This window comes from Manis pentadactyla, chromosome X (assembly GCF_030020395.1).
Source record: "Manis pentadactyla isolate mManPen7 chromosome X, mManPen7.hap1, whole genome shotgun sequence".
NCBI lineage: Eukaryota > Metazoa > Chordata > Mammalia > Pholidota > Manidae > Manis > Manis pentadactyla.
In genome coordinates this window covers 15,201,006-15,226,209 of record NC_080038.1, presented here as the reverse complement: position 1 = coordinate 15,226,209, position 25,204 = coordinate 15,201,006, and the positions used below count along the sequence as shown (strand labels likewise).

At 38.5% G+C, this 25,204-nt stretch overlaps 1 protein-coding gene across 4 annotated transcripts in view; it reads left to right on the top strand.

Moving 5' to 3' along the window:
• Positions 1-10,385: 10,385 nt before the first annotated feature.
• Positions 10,386-25,204, top strand: part of RPS6KA3 (ribosomal protein S6 kinase A3) — a 123,038-nt gene continuing 108,219 nt past the window's right edge. For 3 of the 4 annotated variants that reach the window (XM_036912838.2, XM_057495923.1, XM_057495924.1), the window contains exon 1: positions 10,457-10,859. In XM_036912838.2, the coding sequence (XP_036768733.2) occupies positions 10,791-10,859 (69 nt within the window). In that variant the 5' untranslated portion in view covers positions 10,457-10,790. Of the gene's footprint in view, positions 10,434-10,456; positions 10,860-25,204 lie in introns of those variants that run through there. The other variant, XM_057495925.1, reaches the window with a different exon arrangement.

Sequence of the window (25,204 nt, the reverse complement as noted above, 5' to 3'; positions counted from 1 at the left end):
TTGTAATGAATAAAGCTGAGGACTGAACTCATCACTCTGCATCTTAGAATGAGTCTTAAATCAGTAAAAGTTAGAAGTAAATCAGTGAGATTAATTTGAGGATGCAGAGGCCAGAACAGTAAGGAAGCTTTGATGAGTGAGTAGTTCTATAGATGTAAAGAGAGGAAAGATGGCAAAAAGTTGCTCTGAAGAATATCATCTGACGGACAATGGGAGGAATCAGAGATGACACTGAGGTTTCAAGTGTGGTTGACTGAAAGAATGGTAGTACCACCAAAAATAGAAACATCAGTAGAGGTTATAAGGCTTAAATATTGGATGACAAGTTCAGCTCTTGAAATACTGAGTTTGAAGTGTAACATGATATCCAAATGGAGTATCCAACATGGAGATCCAAATTCAAGAAAGAACTGAGTAAAACATCAGAGTCAGAGCCAAGGAGAGCGATTTAGAGTCATTCAATATAGAAGTGATAATTGAAGTCCCTATAAAATTGGACTAGCTCTCCAAGGAAGAAACATATAGTTAAAAGAGAAATAATATGTATTAGTTATCTATTGCTGCATAGCAAATCAAACATGACTAAGACAAAAACCATTTCTTTAGCTCATAATTCTGCAGGTTAGCACTTTGGGCTGCATTCAGCTGGACATTTCTTCTGGTCTCTTGTGGGCTCATTCATGTATCTGCCATCAGCTGCCAGGTCAGCTTTGCTGACAGTTGTTAGAATTAGGTTGAAATAGATTTTGCTAAAAACTTCATTCAAACTTTGTGAGTATGACTCCATAATTGCTACCTATCCACTATATAAGATGCACATTTTACAGGCCTCATGGGAGATGTCTCATGTCTGCTCCATATGCTCTCTTATCCTCTAATAGTCTAACCTGCACTTGTTCACATGGGTTTCAAGAGAGCAAGCAGAAGTGTGCAAGACCTCTTAAGGCTCAGACTTGGAACCAATGCCACATTGTTTCCATATCATTCTATTGGCCAAAACTAATCATCAGGCTGTCCCAGATTCAGGTAGTAAAGAAATAAACTCCACACTTTGATGGGAGAAACTGCAAAGTCACATCACAAAGGGTCCTGGATACAGGAAGGGAAATAATTTAGGGTCATTTTTGCAATCTACCACACAGTCAAAGAACTTTGGATTTGCACATCCTTATTCATAGTAGCATTATTCACAATAGCCGATATGTGGAAGCAACCCTAAGTGTCCATCAACAGAAGAATGGGCAAACAAATCGTGGTATATACATGCAGTGGAATAGTACTCAGCCTTAAAAAGGAAGGAGATCTACATATGCACTACGCATGGATGAACCTTAAGGACATTATGCTAAGTGAAATAAGCCAGTCACAAAAAGACAAATACTGTACAATTCCACTTATATGAAGCATCTAAAATAGTGAAATTCATAGAAACAGAAAGTAGAATGGTGGTGGCCTGAGAGGAGAGCGGAAAATGGGTGGTTGTTGTTTAATGAGTACAGGGTTTCAGTTTTGCAAGATGAAAAAGTTCTGCATATCAGTTAGAGCATGAATGTACTTAACCACCGAATTGTACACTTGAAAGTGGATAAGATGGTAAATTTTATGTTATGTTTGTGTTATCACAATTAAAGATAAAATATCTTTTTAAAGTTAAAGGTTTGGACATGACCCATATTTGGGGGAAAGGAAAAAAAGAACAAAAGGAAACAAATTTTGCCCAGTCCAGAACTAACAGAAATCAATCTAGCAAGTGAGGTTTGAAAATGGTTTTCTACTCTTCTGTCTTTAAGGACTACTGTAAGATAAAGGGTCCTAGAATGTAGCCTTTTCTTGGTGGAGGAAAGAGAAAAGCAATCCTTTCATCTTGCCCTCTTCTCTCCAGAATTCTAGAGTTCACATGATTTCTCCAATTATCATGGTGCAAATTCCAACCCCAGATTCACCTTCTCTCATTCATGCCAGCCACATCTCCTGGTCCTGGGCCTCAATTCTGGTCTCTTGGCTGCACATCAAATTGATTATTGCCTAGTAATGATGCAGTCTGCCTCCAATCCTTCTCAGAAACACAGCTCTCCTGCTCCCAGAGAGAAGTCATTCCTGGGAGAGTGATACATACCCAGAGTGGTTCTAAAGTTCTACTGCACTCAAGCATTTGTTTTCTGTGTTCTGTCTTTTTGCTGCCAGAGAAGTGACAACCCTTCTGCCATCCCACGTGTCCACATTTGCCTGGTTCTGCCTTGTTTCCTGCTTGCTTGCTCATTACATTCACGATGTTTTGTGGCCAGACTTGGAGTTCTCCTCATTTGAAGCTGCTGCAGATGTTAAAGTCAGGGAAATGGATGTCCCAAGAGCCAAATGGGATTCCAAAGTTCAATAAAATTTAAAAAACAACAAAATTCTATCCTTAATCAAATTTTCATGATTGTCTCAAAAATATATTTATGATTGCTTTGTCCAAACTGGGATCCAAACGAGGCCCACACATTACATCTGGTTGTCTCTTTTAATATACAGTATTACCCCCTCCCCATTTTTATTCATTCCATTGACTTGTTGCAGCAATTGGATCAATTCAACCTGAAGAATATATCACATTCTATATATTTGTCTATTTTCTTGCTTCTGGTGTCATTTAATTTCTTTTTCTAGCCCCCTTCCCCCCACAAACAGAAATTAGCACTATAGCAGCACTGTCCAATAGAACTCGCTGCCATGGTAGAAATGTTCTGTAATGTGCACTGGTATCATAGCCACTAGCCGTAGGTGAAAATTGGCACTTGAGATATAGTTAGTGAAACTAGGAACTGAATTTTCAATTTTTCTTTTAGTCTACTTAATTTAAATTTAAACACCCACATGTGACAAGTGACTACCATATTGGAGAGTGTAGCTCTAGAGGTTTGGTTGAATCCCATTTCAGATTTTTGTAAAGAATACATAATAAGTAGTGCTACATGCTTCCCATTGCATGACACAAGAGGCTGCTAGTGTTTGGTTGTCCCACCTTTTTTGATACTAAGACAGATCATCGAGTTTAAGTGGTGATAGCCTGGTTCTTCCAATGTCAAATTCTCCATATAATGGCTTTCAATCATTTACAGTTGTCATCAGCTCTTTCATAGGATGATAGGATGAAACCTAAATTTCTTATTTGGTGAACTCAGTAGATCGTAATGCCACAAACCACCTTGAGAAATACAGGAAGTAGAGAGAAGTTACTTTCTAAATGAAAAACTAAATGGGCCTCGAGCATGGACTTCCCAGACAGAAGGAAAGATTTATAAAGCTATAGCATAATTTTTTTGCCTCAGTCTCTTAAATAAGAGCAAGTGCATTCTATACTATGTTGGGGAAAATTGCTGATAGTAAATCATCTGGATTCCAGAGATCTACAAATAAAAATCAGGAATCATTCTGTTAGCATTAAGTGTTTAACCAGAAGAAATTAAATTCTAGGCTGTATTCCTAGTCCATTTAAAAAAATATTCCAAATTCCTCTCCATCATTATTTTTTCCCTCTTCTTTACAGAGATGTACCTACAATTTTAGGAAATCTTTAATAGTAGATTTAGTGTCTTCAGAAGAGAAAAATGCTATGCACATGTATAAGCAAAAATCTTCTCAGTGGTTGTATTAGTTTGCTAGGGCTGCCATCATATAGTACCACAAACTGAGGGACTTAAAATGACATAAATATACTGCTTACAGTTCTAGGCACTCGAAGTACAAAATCAGGTGGCAGCAGTGCCATGCTTCCTCTGAAACCTGTAGAGAAATCCTTGCTTGTCTCTTCCTAGCTTCTGGTAGTCGGCCAGCAATCTTTGGCATTCCTTGGCTTGTAGATGCATTATTCCAATCCTGTCTTTACATGGCATTCTCCCCGTGTCTCTGTCTTCACAGGGCCATCTTCTTATAAGGGCACCAGTCATATTGGATTAGAGGCCCACTCTACTCAAGTATGACCTCATCTTAACTAATTATATCTGCAATGACCCCATTTCCAAATAATGTCACATTCTAAGGTCCTGGGTGTTAGGACTTCAACATATCATTGTGGGGGGACATAATTCAACCCATTACAGTGGTCTAAAGTCCCATGATGAACTATGGAAAGAAAAGTTCTCATTTGAAAATTAAGTCCTTTAGCATCCTTTCAAAAGCCTTATATTGCTCTTTGGAGAAAATGAAACTTATTTTCATTTTTTTTCAAAATGAAACTTACAGAACCTTGCTGTCTCCACCAAGGTGAAACAAAATAATAAGAAAGTGATATGACATGTAACTATACTTAATAAAAATATTTCAAATACTTATTTAATCATATTTTATGGTACATTTTCCCCAAGTATTTTCCTGAAATATTTGAAAAGAATTAATAATAGTGAAAAACATTCATTCTTTCTCAGAATGAAACACTAACCTTTCTCATAATTCCTATTGTTAGAATGAAACAAGATAATGTATGTAAACCATGTAAACAGTTTGAAGTACTCAGTAGCTGTTACTATTAATATATATTCAGTATTCTTAGGATTGCAATGATGATTAAAGAGGTTAATATATGTGAAAAACTTATAATAGGGCCTGACATGTAGCATGTACTCAATAAATGTCTAGTTGTTTATTACTGTCAACATCACCATTATTATATAAGATGGTAAAGTGTTCAAAACTGCCGATATACTTCCTATTGGTTTATTCTTGCTTACACATGAACCTCATTGAATATAGTTTCATTAGGTGGGGTTTTTTAAAAATTTCATTTGCTCTATAGAATTCATCCCTTATTTAGCAGGCAATTATAAGTTATTTGAATTTGATTTCTTTTTAAATAAAGGAATTCCTTAATATTTATGCCCCCCCAAGTATGTATTTACTAGTTACCAGGAACATGACTTGAAAATAAGCTACTGCCATCATAATCCACTTGTTTCATGAAAATGTACTTCATTTACAAATATAGTAGTATTAATCCACAGCCAGTTTTTCCAGCAACAGACCTGACTTGACACTGCATCATTCACACAATTTTTGTGACTAAAGCTGTAGATTTCCCAAGCACAGGGATTTGGGGTTCAGCTGGCCGTCAAGGAATGGAGTTCCATTGAATTCCATAGCTTTCCCCACAGTCACTTCTCCAGTTAAGGTGTGGTTATGGGCTGGTTTTAAGTGTAAGTCACTAAGAAAGTCAGTATATATTTTTAAATATCTTTTCTAGCTCCAGACTCAAATCTACATTTAAAATCACAAACATAAACCTTGAAAAAAAAACATAACCACAATAATAACTATGTTCTAAAACAACAGTTCCATAAAGTTTTGGTTTTTTTCCCATAATGATGAGTACAAACCGGTGGTCCTTGGGTTTTTGCTTCAAAATGGTTTCTGGAAGAAAAAAATTTGAGAACCACTGCTCTAACCAACTGAACTAAATTGATAGTTATAAAATGGGAATGTTTATCCTCTGAAGGAACACTTTGTACTGTGATTTTTGGTTCATGTTAAAGCAACCGTTCTTAATATCAGTTTGAAAATGAAATTTTAATGTATTATCTCCCTCTTATGAATTAGTGTTTATAAACAAGAACGTTTAGTGGGCCTTTTCTGTTCCAGTAAAATGAAAACTGAAGGAAAACAGTAGCTTATTAAAGTTCCAAGAATGGCTTCTCAGTTCCTTGTTAAGTCCCAAAGCCCCATAATTCTTTCCCTTCAAACAACTCTTAAATAAAATGACACCTCTAAGGATTAAACATTTTAGAAACCAATAAAAGAAAACATTAAAGCATGTCTGACACAGACCTCTCATCGTACTTCTCTGCTCCTCCCATCCTCCCTACATAGTATGAGTCAGGTGATGTTAACTTTGAATCATACATTTGTTAGTTTCTTTTGAGCATTACATAAACAAAGTTTAGATCATAGCCTGTGAGGCAACTGACCTGTAATCATTTGCATTTCAACATATGTGGCTTGAAAAACAGAACAGTAAGGTACCCTACATGGTCTTTTACTTGAATTCCACAGGAAGTTACTTATAGTATCATTTTTTGCAGTTACACCAATGCCCTAAAGAAATAGATTATATCATAATAAAAATGTTCATACAACAAACGCAAAGAAATAACTTTGAAATGAAGTATTTGAATTACATTCTGTATGCAGGAATACTCCCTTTCTGAAACTGATCTCCATTTACTGAATGCTTCCTATGTGGCAGGCACTGTGTTTAATGCTTTACAGATATTATTTCCATTTAATCTTCCCAACAATCCTATGAGGTGGGTGTTATTATCCTTATTTAGATAAGGAAAACAAGGCTTGTGCTACAAATATTTACTGAGCAGCTGCTATGTGCCAAACCTTGTTCTAGGCCTTCAAGTTGAAGTTTAGAGATATAAAGGAACCTAGAGTTTGGACACGAGCCTGTCTCTGCCTTTATCATGACCCCATCCTGCCTCACTGGGAAGAAGATCAAAGTAAACATTTCAACTATTTGTATCATAGAATGTCTTCCCCTTAGTTCCTTATACATTTTATTAGCTAACTTTATATCTGGAGGAGAGGGAAACCTAGAGAAGACCCTTACCTTTTCCAAAATTTGAATTTTGTCAAACAAAATATTCAGACAGAAGTAGAAATTCTCGTTGTCTCTTAAGATGCATGTCAACCAGGAAAATATTCTTAGTAATTTTTATTTGGGAAATTTCAAAGAAAGAAAAAATGAAATTCATACACATGAAAGGTATGTCACCATATATTTTATTTAATTATTATCTTACATGGCATAAAATTTGAGCCCAAGTTTCATCTTTCTTTCTCTTGGGAAGAAATAATTGGTCTTTAGTGATTACTTTTCCTTTTTTGTGTGAAAATTAAGTATGCTTCAAATAACATGGAAGGAAAAACTTTTCAGAGAAGTGATGATGATTACACTTTATGGGTGTTCTATAGTGGTGACAAACCTATATGTAATAGAGCTGTGAATTTTGGATGTATGTGAGGTAGAGATTGTGCCAGAAACCACCATTAGTCATCTTGTAATTTTTCCAGACTGATGGAACTTAGTTTTTTGACCAAATTTTATTTTGTTAAGTCAATGCCCATTTAACTTGTATACAAAGGTTATAATTATAGCAGGAAATTGTTGGGGGCAGAGGAGGTTAAATCTGGTTGTCTTGTCATACATCAAGAATGATTTCTTGGAAACCTAGTCCAGATTTTTGAATGAGGTTTGCTGTCCCTTTGCCATAGTTTCAAGTAATAACTTTCCAATATTTTGGTTCTGAGAGATTTATGTATGTGGGGTTGGGGTTATAGAATTAGTAGGTAACTGAATCAGCCCTTTCTGCTGATTTTGCACCAAGGAGTCCCAAAAGACAGTGGAATGTGAGGATATCACTTAATATTATAGGACTTGTAGGAATACATAAAAGGCTCAATGTTAAAGGAAAGTGCTAAGGCGGCAGTGTCCTACAGAACTATAATGCCAGTCTTGACACGTAAGCCACATATGTAAGTATACATTTCATAGTAGCCACAGTTTAAAAAAAAGTAAACCGGTGAAATTAATTTTAACAAAAGATTTGATTCAACGCAATATATTCAAAATATTTCAATCTATAGTCAATATAAAAATTATTAGTGAGCTACTTTGCATTCTTTTTTGTGTGTGCTATGTCTTTGAAATCTGTTGTGAGCGTTACACTTACAGAATATCTCACCTGCAACCAGCCAACCTTATTTTAAGCACTCAGTAGCCACATGTGGCTAGTGGCTACTGCAGTAGTCTGCACAGGGTGATCTCCAGAGGCAGCTGTTCTCTGAAAAACTACATTTAGAGTTTTCCTTTCTTAAACAGGAAAAAAATTAAAATCCTGCTCAAACCTCATTCAAAAATCTGGACTAGATTTCCAAGAAATCATTCCTGATGTATGACAAGACAACCAGATTTAACCGTCTGGAGGTTAAATATTGCCCAAGTGTCAGGGCGATATCAGCTTCTATGTTCAAATAACCCTTTTTGCTGGCACCTACAAGAAAATCCCCCAGCCTCATTTGATTTTCCCAGCGAGAGAGCATGGTTGCACCACTCCTGGATTTAACAGAAGAAATAAACAAAAAAAGGTTATTGTTAACCGATAGCAAAAATGTGTTTTCCTTTCTTTTTGGACAAAAGGAAGGAGAATAATGTTTTTTAAATCAATTCACAAGTACTTATCAAGTTGATCCTAGTGTAAGACAGTTGTGCTAGTGGTACTTCAGCCCATTGTCAGCAGTTCATTTAATGCTTGATTCCTGCAACTTGACCACTGTTCACATTTGACAGATTAACTTTGTTTTAAAAGTTGCTCTTCCAGTTCCCAAGGTAAAAGGAAATGAATAAAAGTTAATACTGAAACCAACTTTTCAGTATACAGTTTTATTTATTTTTGAAAGGTTAGTTTACCCTTTGAGTGGAGTAATTAGCTGTGGGCAGTGTTAGACACATAATAGTTCTTTTCAACTATGTATGTTTTTACTAAAGCAAGAATGTTAATTGGAATAATCACTGGGGGGCTACCTTAAGCTAACTAAATTTCTTTATAAGGAATTGTAAAATAGCTTTGCAATGTAAATGAAAGATAAATTAGGCACTTTGAACATAAATGCAAAACAATATACACAACTCCTTATCTTCGGACTTCCTGCAAACTGGTTTTATCATCAGGAATTACAGGAACGGTGCTGCCAAAGTAGCTGAATTTGGGTTCATATTGGATTTTCAGCACTTGAATCAAGCATGTTGAGGGAGGTGACAAAATCACGAGCTAAGTCTTTCCCCGCCCCACCCCACAGACCACGCTGAGCCTCCCCAGATGTTGCTCAACTCTGAGCAGTCCCCCAGAGTCTAAGGCTGCGGGAGAGGGCGTGCAGGGAGGATTTCCGGCCGCCTGCTTGGGCTCCCTAAACAGATGGAGCCTCTTCAGGTGTCCACTAGGCTCCCGGGCCTCGAGCTTGTGTCGAGGAGCGCACAGCGAAGGCAGCAGAAAAAGCCCAACACCTGCCTCTCCCGGGCTCTTCGAGAAAGCTTGCACCGCCAAAGCAAATCCGGCCGGCTAGGTGTAGGGCTCTGACCTCATCCTCGCACCTGCGTTAGGGAGGAAGGCAAGGGCTCACCAGGTGTCTTGGTCCCGGGATGATGAAAGGGAAGTGTTAAAAGGCATGCCCTGAGAGCGCAGTGGGGGACGCATTGTGGTCGCCCGGACGCCTCCGCTGTGGCCTGAGGGGATGAAGGCGCTGGCAGGCTTGGAGATATCCCTTTACTTTTTCCTTCTCTTTGCAGGGGACTTAGCCAGTGGCTACAGTAGCTTTCCACGCAACCTGGCGACTTTGGGACAATTCTGGCAGGGCGCACTGAGCTCACCGTGGCACCTGGCGAGGGGAACACGGGGTCGAACCCTCACCCCTGGGGACCCACTCCAGACGCCCAGGCCTCTCCTCACAAACTCTCCCCGTCTTCTTGGCCTCTGTCGCCGTCTGGGGACTGGGTTTCCTTAACCCAGGGCTTCCCTATCTTGGGAAGGAGGAGTTAGCACCCCTCCTCTTTTCACCTCCTCCACCCTCAGGCAGGCTGATTTTTTAATCTAATTTTTTATTAGTCAATAGAGGAGCAGGAATCCTGCCAACAAGATGATTCTAAATAATTCCCCAACGTCTGCCTAGAAGGCAGGCTTAAGGAACCTCCTTGTTTTCTCCTCCGTGAAGATTTAGGTAGAAAGAGGGTGCAGGTCTTTGAGGGTCGAGACTGACGCCCGAGGGCTCTGACGACTTGGGGTCGGGGAGGGGGGCGACTCATACAAGACGAATGAATTCCAAATTTTGGCTATATAACACAAGAGCATCAATTTGGAGAACCTTGAATGAAACCGATGGGAAATCCCCAGAAGGCTCCCAGACAGGAAGCATTCCGTGTCCCCACCATGGGGGGCGTGGGGGCGGGCAGGTGGATGCCCAGCGTGGGACCCGGGGGAGGGATGTGCCCATATTCTCGATGCGACCACACGCACCCACTGAGGAGTCAGGCCAAAATGACCCTAGACCCCTCCCCTAGTTCTTGGCACAGGACTGCTCCTCGTCCATCTCCCTCTTCAGCTGGGTAGGGACCTCTGTTCTTTATATCCTCAAGGAGCCTCCGATGTGCTCGCATTGTAGCAATTAAAGGTTCCCAGACTTTCGCCCCTCCTACCTTCCCCGCTTCTTTCCCCTCCCCCCTCCTGCCGACGCCCCCAGATCTTTTGGGCTCGCCCTTCCTGAAAGTACGCAAGGCCCAGAAGCTGAGGCTGGGTGAGGAAGGAGGGAGGAGCGGAGCGCGGCGACCGGGGCGTGTCTCCCCAAGCCCCGCCCCCGGGTGCGCGCGGCGGTGGCGGCGGCGGCCCAGCCTCGCTGAGAGACAGGTATCGCTTAGGCGCCATGTTGTGAGCGGAAGTGGGGGAGCGCGCGACGGCCGCTGTTCTGCTGGGAGCGGGCGCGGGAACCGGCCGCGGGGGGGGGGGCGGAGCCGTAGTCCCAGCGGCGGAAGGAGGAGAGGAAGAAAGAGGCGAGACCCGGTGCCCGGCAGCGGCGCGAGATACTCGCTCGACGCGCAGGCGTCTCCCGCCGGGCGCGCAGTGTTCGAGGGTCGGTGTCGGCGCCGAGCCCTCTCCCGGGCAGCCGCCGCTGCTGCCGTGGGGCTCGGGTGGAGACGGAGCGGGGCCGGCCGCGGGGCGGGCGGGGAGGGAGGAGGCGGTGAAGGCGGCGGGCCGGGGGGGAAGATGCCGCTAGCGCAGCTGGCGGACCCGTGGCAGAAGATGGCTGTGGAGAGCCCGTCCGACAACGCTGAGGTGAGTGCAGCCGGCGCCGGCGCCGGCGCGCCCCCGCCGGCTCGCTCCACTCCCTGGAGCTGGCCACTCGCCCCTTCCTCTGCGGCTCGCGTCTCTCCTCGCTCCGGGATTCCGGTTTGGGTAGCTGGGTTGGTCTGCTTGCCCTTCTGTTCCTCCCACCCGCACCCTCACCTCCCTTTCCTTGCCCGGGGGGGCTGTGGTGTGGTGGCGAGTGGGGTTTGCAGTGGGCGCTGGGGCTTTGCAAGGAACCGATTTTAATCAACTTTGCGTGGGGAGGCGGGAGGCGGAGCGGGGGCCCGGCGAGGAGTTGGGAAGTTTGACCCTGCCTGGTTGGGGTCTTCCTTGGACCCTGGTGACTTTAGGGGATGAGGGAGGAGAATGGATTGGGTTCGCTGGGGAGCAGGGACTCTCGAATCCGGCCGCGGGCGGGAGTTACTGCAGGGACAAGGGCGTGCGGGGGCTGGAACGGCCCAGGGCAGGAGTGGCTACCTGTGGGGGTTTTGGGGAAGGGGTACAGGACAGGCAAGGGGTTTTGCCTCCCCCCATTTGCCGCAGAGATTGCTGCTGCTGCAAAGGAGAAAGTGGAAGCCTGCGGTCCTCCCCTCACCCGCCAACCCCCCCCCCCCGCCCTGTTTCTGAGGTCGCTGAGCTCCAAAAACCCGTCCCTGAGAGTTTAACTTGAGTTTCCTGTCCGTGGAGGTGAGAGTGATATTCAAGGAGATCAGCGGCCGCTGTAAAGGGCTTTCTGGTTTTCTTCTCCTGGGATCTGGTGACTGTCCTGAAACACCCACCGGAGTACCAAAACCCCAAGCAATATACTCAAGCAGAGCAAGACAGAATTTCCCCTGATACACCCCAGCACCAAGCTTTTCTCAGCCTCCCCTGTCCCAGAACCAACTCGGGGTCTGCGAAAATAATACAGACAAGACCCATTCCAGGATATCGGCGCTCCTTTCTGGAATGGAAAATCAATTCCTGATGGTGGCGCGTCTGTGGTTCTTCCTTCTTGACTTTTTGTGTCTCCTATACCCGCAGCGGACTTTGGGGGATTACAAGATGATAGGCTGCGTGTGTGTAATAGTGAGTGAGTGACCCCATTTCTGGAAAGCATGACTGAAATGCGGGGGTGGAATGGGGCAGGCTCTGATGAGTGGTGTACTTGGCGGCAGGCGCTGCCCTGCCGGCCTCCGCAGTGTGAGAGGTGGATAGGGTTACTGGTTACGTCAGTAAGACCGAGGCTCAGTTTGATCTGAGATGCGGGACACTTGCATTCTCGGGAATAATGGAGGGGGAGGAGGATCGGTTCAAATCGCCTTTCAGTTTTTCCCCAGGCACCTCTACTACCGTGTAAAATGTTTACTTGCTCTCCTTAACGCAAGCAGAGTTATAATAGTACTTACGTTGGTGCTTTGTATTTTGCGACTTGCTGCTTTTCAACATTAAAGACATTGATATATGTTACCTAAATTTTTTTTAGAAAGGAAATCGTGTTTTTTAGACTGGCAGAGTTAGATTTAAAGTGATGTTAGCCAGTCTAATACCATAAATCTTTTAGAGTAAATCAAATTTAGAATGTTTCATTACCCTTTGAATGGATAATGTGAAAAATAGTATGCCAAGGGGCTCTTTTCAATTTTTGTCCTTCCGAACTTCTTGCGTTAAGTAGTATAGCTAAAAGGTTAATACAATATGTTCTCAAAGTGCTGACGTTGTTAAAAGAAATTGAATTTGCTTTGAGCCTAGTTTTTAGACAGAAACGTTAACATTTACAACTCATGATCAGTACACATTTCTGCTTGGCACGTATCAATGTGTAAAAAAAAAGTCACTTAAAATTCCACCTTATCCTTTTTCTACATAGCATGTAATTGGATAAGGAAGGCACAAAACTGACATTTATTTAGCCCTTACGATATGCCAGATACTGTGCTACATGCTATTTCATTTTATCCTTCCTGTGACCCAACAGAGTAGGATTATGGTCTCCATCATTACAGATTAAGAAACTGAACCTCAGAAGTTAAGGGCAGAGATTTTGTATAGTAAATGGCAAAGCCATAATTCAAAGCCAGGTGAAAATAATTCATGTGCTTTGCATTATATTAGGGTAGGTGCTTCAAATCCTTTGTGGAAAAATTCAGGGTATAAATAAATAAGCCAGTAGTTAGAGATGACGTGTTTTTCAGAAACAGTTATGGTATTGTAAGGGGTCTCATGTATTAAAGCCTAGTTATTTTAGTTACTGTTATGGTTTCCAGAACCTGGCAGATAGGATTCTACAATTTACCATTTTCAAATAATTTTCTTGATGTTCTGACATAAGGTATGACAGAGCCAGTGTTGCCTAGATTTATTAAAACTAGATTTTGACAAATTGCCTTTAGATATTTTGTTGCCTTTGGTTGTTCAGCTGTTTCAAGTAAATTACTTCTGATTCAATTTTGTAAATACTGAAGCTAGTAAGGAAAAGCTTGAGAATTTCCATTCAGAAGTTTATTATTGGACTTAATATTATGCCAACTATTGTGCCATCTCCTCCCAAGTAAGTTCTTATCAGAGAATAATTGTATTTTACCAGAGTAAAGTCATTTTTTTAAATAGTCATTTATTTGAGTAAATACATCAAAACTTTTCTCCCCAGGCTAAAAGATTTCAGCATTGGTCTGTATAGGAATTTACATTTATGGTCATATCCCTAGTAGACTGAAATCTTGAAAGCAGAGACTTTTTTGTGTATCCTCAGCATTTAACATAGTGCCTGGCACATAGATATTATGGACCCAACAGATATCGTCTGAATGAATTATAAGGTCAGGAATAGAATAATTATCAATCTTATCTCTATTCTTATCATTTTAATCTTATATTGCAATATAAGCAATCTTAAAAGATCTGAGTATCTCAACAAAAGTACAGGCAGTTTCTTCATTCCTTTACATGGCCTTCCTCCTTTAAGACCTTACATGGGTCTCATGGTACTCAAAACAAAAAAACCCTTGTGGTTGAACTCAAACATGAGTGAGAACATGAAGGCTAGAACTAGGCCAAATGTTTAAGGGAGCAAATTTAGGATAATAAAGGAAGTACTATGTAAGCAAAGTCAAGGTTGGTAAAAGATTAAAGACAAAATAGCTTCTTAAATAGTCCAGGTGAATTTAGAACTCTTTAATGAGCTTTTTAAAGATGCAAGTATGTTTTTGAATATTTGACTTTTTAGGAGATGGATATCAAGGAATTGTGGCTATTCTGTCCTGCAAATTCCTTTGCCACTGCTGTCAGGGACATTTACTGGATAATAAGCCTGACCTAAGGTGACAGGTTTTTCTCAGTTTCAGTAGAGTAAGGATAAATTATAATAAACGTAAATATGAACAATTTTCAAAAATAATAAAATTAAAAAGGTTATTTTTGCTTTACAGAAATGTATAAAAACAGCCACCTCAAATTCCTTTAAAGAACAAGTACCCATAATGTATTGAAACATATTAACTATATATTTTCTTTATAAAAAATGAGACCCTTTTGCTAGAAACCATCTTCAGTGGGTGTGCAGCCCTTTTTAACCTCAAAGATTATATTGTATTCTCTAGTATTTCTTCTATGTAAATATTAAGATTTCTTATATTTTACCTGTAGGGAAAAACATTATATTAAAGTATGATCATTGATTTTGGAAAACATGTTTTATTAAGTTTCTTTTCCTTTTCCTGTTTCATTTTTACCACATTTCAGGTTTTTTTCTTTCCCCCAAGTGAAGATCTGAGGAGAGGACAGGTATTGTTACATGTCAACTGTCTAGTAACTGTGACACATTACTGAGCACTTCATTGTTTTTAGTGATTATGATATAGGATGTCAGTTTTTGTTCAGCTAAAATTTAGGGAAGTTTGCTTTATTTTTGGCAGCTTGATCCTATACTAATGAGGTTGATCCAAAATGTGAAACTTACTTGGTACATATAAGTTTTAAGATAGATAAACTTATCTAATTAAAGAAACAAGTATAGGCAGACTTTGCCTTTAATTTTTAGTACATTTCTGGAAATCACAAAAAGTATATCCTACTTTGATATAAGAAGAGTAGTGTAATTGGGATGTGCACTCTTGAACAAGGTCATGGCATTTCAGAAATTACGGAATGATCAAAAATATAGCAGATCATTTACAGAAGTCTGAATTGCAAAAGAATTGTTCTGAAGTTTTTTTATACATTTATCATCCACTAAAAAACTCATACCATTTTAATCATTGACAACGTTTGCTCTAGAGTTCCATTTTTAGGGACATGTGATCTGCCAGGCTGTGAATGATGGGTGACATCAAGTGGCCCAGTTTGCCCAGTGCAGACTAGATGATTTAGACCCAGTGGCTCAGATTACTGTACAACAGTGACATCTTAGTGGTCTCTTTGTAATGCATGAGTGTGATAGTACTCAATTGTTTGTGTTTTGGTGGATAACAAGTTTTAAAGCATTACTGGATAATTGTGCAAATATATATCATACATCTCCCCAATTTGCATAATAGAAATAAAACACAAGCAACTGCATTTTACTACTTGGCATTACATGCCCCTCCCCCTCTTGGAGTTGATATGGTTTCCTGTATCATTAATCTGGAACAATTAACAGATCTCAGATATTCCAGTTTATCACTTTAATATCAAATGGCATAAAAGCAAAGATAAAACAACTGTACATCTTAATTGTTAAGACTTACTTGTTAAAATAGCAGCAAACTCAGACTCCAAGAATGAACTAGTGGTTACCAAAGGGGAGGGGTGTGGGAGGGCGGGTGGGGAGGGAGGGAGAAGGGGATTGGGGGGTATTATGTTTAGTACACATGGTGTGGGGGATCATGGGGAGAACAGTGTAGCACAGAGAAGGCACACAGTGGATCTGTGCCATTTTACTACACTGATGGACAGTGATTGCATTGGGGTATGGTTGGGGACTTGATAATATGGGTAAATGTAGTAACCACATTGTTTTTTCATGTGAAACCTTCATAAGAGTGTATATCAATCATACCTTAATAAAAAAATTTAAAAAAAGATTTACTTGTTAAGTAAAAGTGTGTCAAGCTAATAAAAAAGTACACAAATATGCTATGTGTATTTTATAAAACAGATTCAGGATTAAATGTATCCATATAGAACATAACATTTACTAATTAGGCCTATTTTAAGCAAATACATTAATACTAGCAAATATTTCAATTTTACTTACCTCCTTGAAATTTAGAAGGAACATTGTTGGATAGTTTTGATGTGTAGCAAAGTATTAAAGAACAAGCTTTGGAGTCATGCAAGATGTGAGTTTGAGTCCTGGCTCTGCCACTTAATAAGTTTGGAATTTTATGCAAATTGTTTAATGTCTCTGCTTCAACATCTTAACCTGTAAAATAGGGATGAAAATAATATCTACTTCATAAGGTTGTGGTGAGAATTAGATGAAGTGATAATATATGTAAAGCACTTGGTTCGGTATGTGGTTTAAGTGTTTAATAATAATTATAAGGAATAAGTTCTAACAGAACTGTCTGAAGAAGTTCTGTGTTTTCTTTCTGGGGTAATTTTTTCAGAATCAAGCAGAACAATTCAAAATGATGTGTTTGGTCTGTTTTAATAGCATTGTTATAATATCTGAATATAATTGTAAGGTTAAGGTAATATCTGAATATAATTGTAAGGGCAAGGTGAAGAGAAATCCCTTAAATCGTGTCCTTTTTTGTATTTTCCCCCTCTTTGATACTGTCTTTAAAGGGGGAAAACAAATACCATTTTGAAGAGTATGTGTGGAAGAAGGAAGGAAAATATGTTCACATTTCAACATTGCTCAAACTGGAAGGGGTCTTACAATCCATGGCATGTTTAATTAGCAGTGGGGTTTTTTCCCTTAGTGATAAGTAATACAATTCTGTATCTTAAAAATCATCGTGTCTTATAATTGATGACATATGGTATATCCTGTATGTCAACCTCTTAAAGAAATGGATAAATTCAGTATATAGCATCAATGGGTAGAATTTTAACTTACTTTCTGAAAAATACCAAAACAAAATATGCATACCTTTTTATAGTTTAGGATCAGTTCTGTTAATTTCACTTTTAGGGACAAAAATTAATATGGCACCCCTCCCTCCCTATTACTCTAAACACATTTGTTTTGGTTATTTAAGTATGCCATGAGTAACTGGTTTTCCTGTGTAGGTATAATCCTCTGGATTTGGTCTGTTATGGGGTATTGGTACTAAAGGAACTTTAAACAGTATATCCAGTAGTTTTAACTGAGAAGTCTCTGGAAATGTTAAAGGTGTATCTATGCTCCAACAGCCATTTCCCTCCTCCAAAAAAAAACACAAAGGGGTGTGACATAATCAAATAAATTTGGGAATTGTGAAGTTAAACAAGATTTGACCAATGCCTTTACTGCATAGCATCTTAGAACTTTAAAGACGATGTTATACCTGATGAATCTTCAGAAAGGGTATAGCCCATAGCATTTAAGACTTGATGTCAACCCCTTTTTCATGAACCATCTATTGAAATCTCAAACGACAGGAGTGCTTTTCAGAATACCGTTTTGGAAAATCTGATACCTATAGTAACATGATCTAGTATTGCCTGGAAATGAGCTGTTATGTTTAATTGACTATCAAAGTATTTTTTAACTGTCAAGAATTTTTGTTTCATTTTGAACAGAAATCTTTCTGAATTATGCAACCATTTTTCATCTTTATTATAGACTAAACACTTTAAATACAATTTAGTTTAAAATAATTTAAACTTTTTTTTCCATGTTCTGAAAATTAGTGGTCATATTTTTACCTTAATGTCAAGCTAATTGCCCCTACTATATGGTCCCTACATTGACTTGCTCCCTAATTTATGTCTAATATACATAAAAACTCATCATTTGCTACTTTATGCTACTGTCAATCTGCCTAACTCTCCCATTATCCTTTATTAGTTAATTGCTTCTAACTTGCACTTACTAGAAAACAACTAGGGTTAATGATACTTTGATGCAGACATTTTAAACTTGGAAACATTGTTACTTCATCTTTTAAAAAGTTTACACTTACAGCTTACCAAATAATGTAAAATAGCGTCTTTACCCATTTTCTGATCTCTGCCCATCATTTACACATACCCTGTGGGTAAGGGTTATTTGATGGGCATATTACCTACTAATGAACAAGTGATTTTATACTTGATATGATAACAGAATGGTTCAATTACTGGCATTACCTGCTCTGCACATCTATATTCCTCTCTTGAAGGTGTCATCTGAATGTGAATGAACCAAAAGAACAGGCAACTGCAAGACCAAAAGCTAGCATACTGCTCCACCAGGAGTCAGGTCTCCACATTGTCGTGTGTGTGTGTGTGTGTGTGTGTGTGTTTTCATGAAATAGTGTGTGTGTGTGTGTGTGTGTGTGTTTTCATGAAATAGTGTGTGTGTGTGTTTTCATGAAATAGTGTGTGTTTTCATGAAATTGTGTGTGTGTGTGTGTTTTTTCATGAAATAGTTTCCTGAATATTAGATACCCTCTGTTTATGTGTAAATATAAAAGTGCTTTTATATTTCCTGTCATTCTTTTCCTCTATTTGTATAAATAGAATTACAGCAATAGCACAACTTAAATCGGATTTCCCCATCTTAACTAATATATCCACGGTTTCTTACATACCTTAAAAACTAGTTATGTTTTATCTACCATGTAAATTGATTTTTATAACTTTACATATGATGATCTCATCTTCAAATCTGACCTGGTCATCTAGATTTCTGTGAGCTTGCCTCTGATCCTTTTTTCCACAAAGCTTGTTATAGGAAACTTGTTCCGTCATTTGATATGTGTTAGAAGCAGATGTTAAATGATAGCCTGAAGCAAAAGATCATTTTGACATTAATAGTTTGAAGTGCACCTCAGGTGCATTGTTTATTGGAGAAATCTTCATTTCAGAAATCTTATAGCACCTATACTAAAAACCCAAGTTACCCAGAATGTTACTTCAGTTCTTTACATTTAGGAGCCTGAAAACATGAAAATATAAAATAATAGGAAAGATTCACTTAAAAAAAAAACTTGTAGATCAGCACTATGCAGTAGCCAAGAGCCACATCTGGCTATTGAGCACCTGAAGTGTGGCTAGTGTGGCAGAGAAACTGAATTTTAGATTTAATTCTAATTAATTTAAGTTTAAACAGGCACTCTGGCTATTGGCTAACATATTGAAAGCACAGTTCAATATGCTTTATCAAATTATGTTTAATCTTCTCCTTCTCCTAACCTGAAAATTTTGATAAACCCTCCTAGGTGGTAGATAGTCCTCAAACCACCATTCTGCACTTTCTATAACTTTACTAGTCTTACAGTGACATTTTTCAGTCAGGTGAAAACACGGAAGCATTGGGGAAATTTAGCTATCCAGAAAACTGCATTATGTTCACTATTCTGAGCTAATTAATACTAGAAAAGTAGATTGATACATCTTGAAGACTAACATTTACTGAATGCCCTCCCCCCCCACAACTAGATACTTTTTGTATATCAACTTGAATGAAATAGAAATAATTATCCTCAGCTTACAGACGAGGAACTGAAGCCTAGAGAGGTTAAGTAACTTGTTCATGTTTGCACAACTGTCAAGTGGAGGAGGCAGGATTCAAACCCAAATCTCAGAGATTGCAAATTCCATTGGTTTTCCACTAGACAGCCCTCCTGGAGGTGAGAACAAAATGTAGATGAATGACTTAGTCTAGATGAGATCTACAAGGGAGAAAGGCTCCAGTTGGTTTAATGAGATGTTTTTATGGGAATATATTGGTAGAGTTAGAAAAGTAAAATTGATATTACTCTCCAAATACAGTGTGGGTTAAATAGGCTTTTGTGAGCTGGCCTGAGAAACAGCATTTATGACATTCTATGGAAGAATGTTTTGAGATTCCTAAACAGCTGTTTTAGAAATGAACATTTGAATAAAAATTACAGTATTTAGAAAGGGTGGGGAGGCTGCTTAGATGTTATTTACAGCTCTCCATACAGAAGCTCCTAGGTGTGTGCTTGAGTAACTGTGCTCTTGTTTTTAAATTGCAGCATATTAAATCATGACCTCTTTCTATTTCTATTTTATTTTCAGAAAAATCTATTTATTTGACACTCCCTCAAAGTGCCAGAAAATAGTATCTGGCTGAACCCAAAAAAGTTGCCAATTATCTTGCTACAGTATAAGAAAAGGAAATTTATAAAGAAGAGTTACACAATCATTGGTGATTTTTTTCCTGTAGATTTTTAAACTGTTAGGTCAAATAGCCTTAATTAATCTTTTTAAAAATTGTGATATGATTTGTATACTACAAAGTTCACCCTTCTAAGTATACAATTTAGTAGTTTTTAGTATGTTCACAAAGTTGTATAACCATCACTACTATCTAATTCCAGAAAATTTTCAACACCCCCCGAAATAAATCCCATATTCATTAGTAGTCATTCCCTGTTCTCTCTTTCCCCCAGCCTCTTGCAACCAGTAATCTACTTTCTCTATATACAGATCTGCCTATTCTTGACTTTTCATATTAATGGAATCACGTAATGTGGGGCCTCTGTGTCTGACATCATTCACTTAACATAATGTTTTCAAGTTTCAATCACGTTATACATGTGTCAGTGCTTCATTCCTTTTTACAGCTGAGTAATCTGTTGTGTGCATATACCATGTTTTGTATCCATTCATCAGTTGATGGACATTTGAGTTGTTTGTACATTTGGCTATTATGAATAATAATGCTATGTACATTCATATACAAGTTTTAATGTGAACATATTTTTACTTTTGAGTATATATCTAGGACTGGAACTGCTGTCATATGAAAGTTGTGTTCAAAATTTTGAAGAACTACCAAATGGTTTTCCAACTTACTTGAAACGTTTTACATTCCCACCAGCAGTGTTTGAGGGCTCCAGTTTCTCTACATCCTCACCAACACTTGCTACTGTCTTTTGCATTATAGCCATCCCAGTGTGTGTGAAGCAGTATCTCATTGTGGTTTTGATTTACATTTCCCTAATAACTAAAGATGCTAATGATCTTTTCATGTGCATATTTCATACCTGTATACATAATTCCTGTGCTTATTTGGTTACTGACTTGGGGACTTAAATGGAGTTTTGCTCTAATGCTGTTATAGAAAATCCTTATCTATATTATGTTATATACAGATCTTCCTCAACTTACAATGGACTTATGTCCAAGTAAACCCATTGTAAGTTGAAATATTGCAAGTCAAAAATGCATTTGATAAATTGTAGATTAATGATACAAAAAAAACATGCATTTGATATACCCAACCTACTAAAAATCATTGCTTAGTCTAGCATACCTTAAACATGCTCAGAACATTTACATTAGCCTACATTTGGACAAAATCATCTAACACAAAGCCTGTTTTATAATAAAGTTGTTGAACATCTCATGTAACTTACCAAATACTGTACCAAAAGTATAAAACAGAATGGTTGAATGGGTACAAAATAGTTGTAAGTGATGGGTTGTTTACCCTTGTGATAGCATGGCTGAGTTCACTGCCTCTGCCCAGCATCCCCAGAGAAAATAATACTACATATTGCCCAGGAAAAGATAAATATTCAACGTACAGTTTCTACTGAATGAACTTAAATAATTACCTTTCCATCATCATGAAGTTGAAAAATCACAAGTTGGACATCTTTACATAGTTCTCAAAACTTAGTTTTTGTGCTTTTAAAAGATTTTCTTCATTTTTGGATATGATCAAGACAAAATTATAGAAGGGAAGCAAAAATTGAGGTGGTGATATTTTTCCTTGCAGTTTCCTCAGTCTTGTTAAACTATTCTGTAGTTTCTTATTTAAAGCAACAGTACAGGAATTAATTGAAGGTCAGTCAAAACAAAAGGTCTAGAATCTCTGAAATATAACTCAGCAGATATATGAATTCTTTTTTAAGAATTCATCTCTTCAGTAAAGTGAGATATACAGATGTTTCATTTAAAGAAGTAAAAATGCAAAATAAAACCTCTGTGCCTCCGGTCCTTCAAGTTCCTTCTGGCTATTGGTATAATTCAAGAGGAATAACTATTGCTATGGATGTGATGTGATTCCACCTGTTGGGTGATTACTGTAGGTTGAGCAGGTACCTGATCTTTCCTTGCCCCATCCCCTGCAGGAGGAGGTATTCTTGATAGGGTAGTACCAGCCAGGTCCACCAGCCAGTTGAGCCTTCACCCCAACCTAGAAGCAGTGAGGTGTGTGTGAGGCAAGTCTAGTCCCCACTAAGTCTATCCCCACCCTATATCCTCACCCAACATCAATGAGGCAGAACATGATAGTTGGAGGTAAGCTAGTCTGCACTGCTTACTCCCTGAGCCTCCATCCCCACTTGCATCTACAAGGTAGACCAAAGTGCTGGATGGCAGGGCTAGTTGGCACTCCACTTACCCCTCTACCTTCCCCTCTGGTCAGCTGGGCCATTCAGGGAGCTGAGCTTTCTCCACTGTAACTTATAGCAACAAAGCAGTGTGAGTCAGCGCTCTGCTCCTCCTCTCCCTGTTGTCAGTGGGGTCTGTCAAGGAGCTGACTGTACACCCCTACTCAGAAGCAATGAGGTGTTGCAGATTGGCACCCTTCTTTCACTAGGACCAAGAGTGGAGCTGAACTTCCATATCACCCCTTTTTGAAAAGGTAGAATAATTGCTCAACTTTTGCCAAGGTGGTGTCACTGGGTCCCAGCAAGAAGCTGAACATACACACTGCCCTGCCCTCATGCTACACCTCACCTGGTGGACTGCCTGCTAAAAAAGATTAAATAAGATCCACAGTCTTATAGTCTCCAAAATGTTTGTTACACACTGAAGATCACATATGCTAAGAACCAGGAGAATCACAACATGAATGAGAAAAAAGAGAACAGATATACCAATACTGGGATGCTTCAGATGTTGTAGTTATCTGGAAAGGATTTTAAAGCAGCAATCATAAAAATGCTTCAGTGAGCAATCACAAACACATTTGAAACAAAAATTTGTTTCAGAAAACAAAAGACATAAAGCAGAAATTGGAAATGATAGAACTGAAAAATACAGTAACTGAAACTTACTGTATGGGCTCAATGGAAGAATGGAGATGACAGGAAACAGTAAAACTGAAAATATAACAACAGAAATTACCTAATCTGAACACCAGAAAAAGAAACTCGGGAAAAAATGAGAGCCTCAGGGGCATGGGGAACATTAACAAAAGATTTAACATTCATGTCATCAGAGTCCTAGAAAGTGGAGGAAAAAGGTGGATCTGAGGAAATAATGGCTGAAATTTCCCCAGTTTGGCAAAAGACCCAAACCTGTAGATTCAAGAAGCTGACTGAACCCCAAACATGATAAATCTAAAGTCACCCACATCCAGACACATCAAAATCAAACCTTTGGACATGAGAATTTGTTTAATGAGTATAGAGTTTCAATTTTGTAAGATGAAAAAGTTCTGGGGATTGGTTGCACAACAATGCAGATATACTTAATGCACTGAATTGTACACTAAAAAATGGTTAAGATGGTAAATTCTGTTACATGTATTTTACCACAATGTTAAAAGTTTTTAAACTAAAAGACAAAAACTTGAAGGCAGCTAGAGAGGAATGAACTGTTACCCATAGGAGAACAATAATTCAAATGACAGCAAATCTCACTGTAGAAACGATGGAGCCAAAATAAAATGGTGCATGATTTTTTGTGCTTAAAAGAACTGTAACCAGGAATTCTATACCCAGTGAAAATATCTTTCAGGAATAAAGGTGCAATCAAAGCAGTTTCCAGTGAAGGAGAGATAAGAGAATTTGTCTATAGCAGACCCTGAAAGAATGATTACATGTAGTTCTTCATGTAGAAAAGAAATGATAAAAGAAGGACATGGAACATCAAGATTAAGGAAATAAGAATAACATGAATTCTACATAGTCTCAGAGAATAGAAGAGGAAACACTTCACAACTCATTTTATGAGGTCAGTATTATTCTGATAACAAAACCTAAAGACAGTACAGAAAAGGGAACTACAGGCCAGTATCCCTCAAGAACACAGACACACAATCCTCACAAAATATTAGCAAAACAAATCCAGCAACATAAAAATGTATGCTCTAAGTTGGTTTTATTTCTAGGATGTAAAACTGGTACAGTATTCAAAAATCAGTCAGTGTAGTCTGCCACATTAAAAAGTTGAAGAAAAATCACATTAATAATGTAGAAAGCACATTAAATTAAACATTCATAACAAAAAGTCAAACTAAGAAAAAAGGGAATTTTCTCAACTTGATAAAGGACATAGTTAATGATGAAAGACTGAATACTTTCCTCTTAATATCAGGAACAAGGCAAGGTTGTCCACTCTCGCCATTGCTATTCAGCGTGGTCCTGGAAGTTCTTAACAGTGTAATAGAAAAAAAAAAGACATGCAGATTGGAAAGGAAGAAATAAAACTGCCCCTATTTATACGTGACATCATGGTCTCTAGTGAGAATCCAAAGGAATCTACATACAACTAGAATAAGTGAGTTCAGCAGTTGTAAGATATAAGATCACACAAGAATAATCTATTTCTGTATATTTGCAATGAATGTGGAAACAAATGAAAAACAATACCATTGTAATTGCTCAAAAAATACTTGGGTACAAATCTATAGAACATGTATAAAACTTCTATGCTGAAAATGAAAACATACCACTGAAAGAAATCAAAGGTCTGAATAAATGGAGAGGTGTACCATCTTCATAGAATTGAAAGATGCATCATAGTAAAGTCCAAATTCTTCTATAGGTTTAACACAAGTTTACTCTAAAAGTTATGTGGAAAGGTAAAGGAACTAAAATAACTAAAGCAAGATGAAAAATAAAGTGGGAGGAATCACTCCACCCAATTTTAAGACTTACTGTGTAGCTTCAGTAATCAAATTCTGTGGTATTATTGAAGGAATAAACACATAGATCAATGGAACAGAATAGAGAACCCAGAAATGCACCCACACAAATATGGCCAACTGATTTTTGTCCAAGGTGTAAAAGGAATTTGGTGGATGAAGGATAGATAGCCTTTTCAACAATGGTGCTTGGAGTAATTAAACTTTCAGAATTTAGACGTAGGAGAAAATATTCAGGACCATGGGCTAAGTGAAGAGTTCTTAGACCAGAAACCAAAAACACAGTCCATAAGAGAAATAAAATCAATAAATTAGACTTCATCAAAATAAAAAACTTTCACTTTATGGAAACAACCCTGTGTTTAGGGAATAAAAATAGAAGCTACTGACT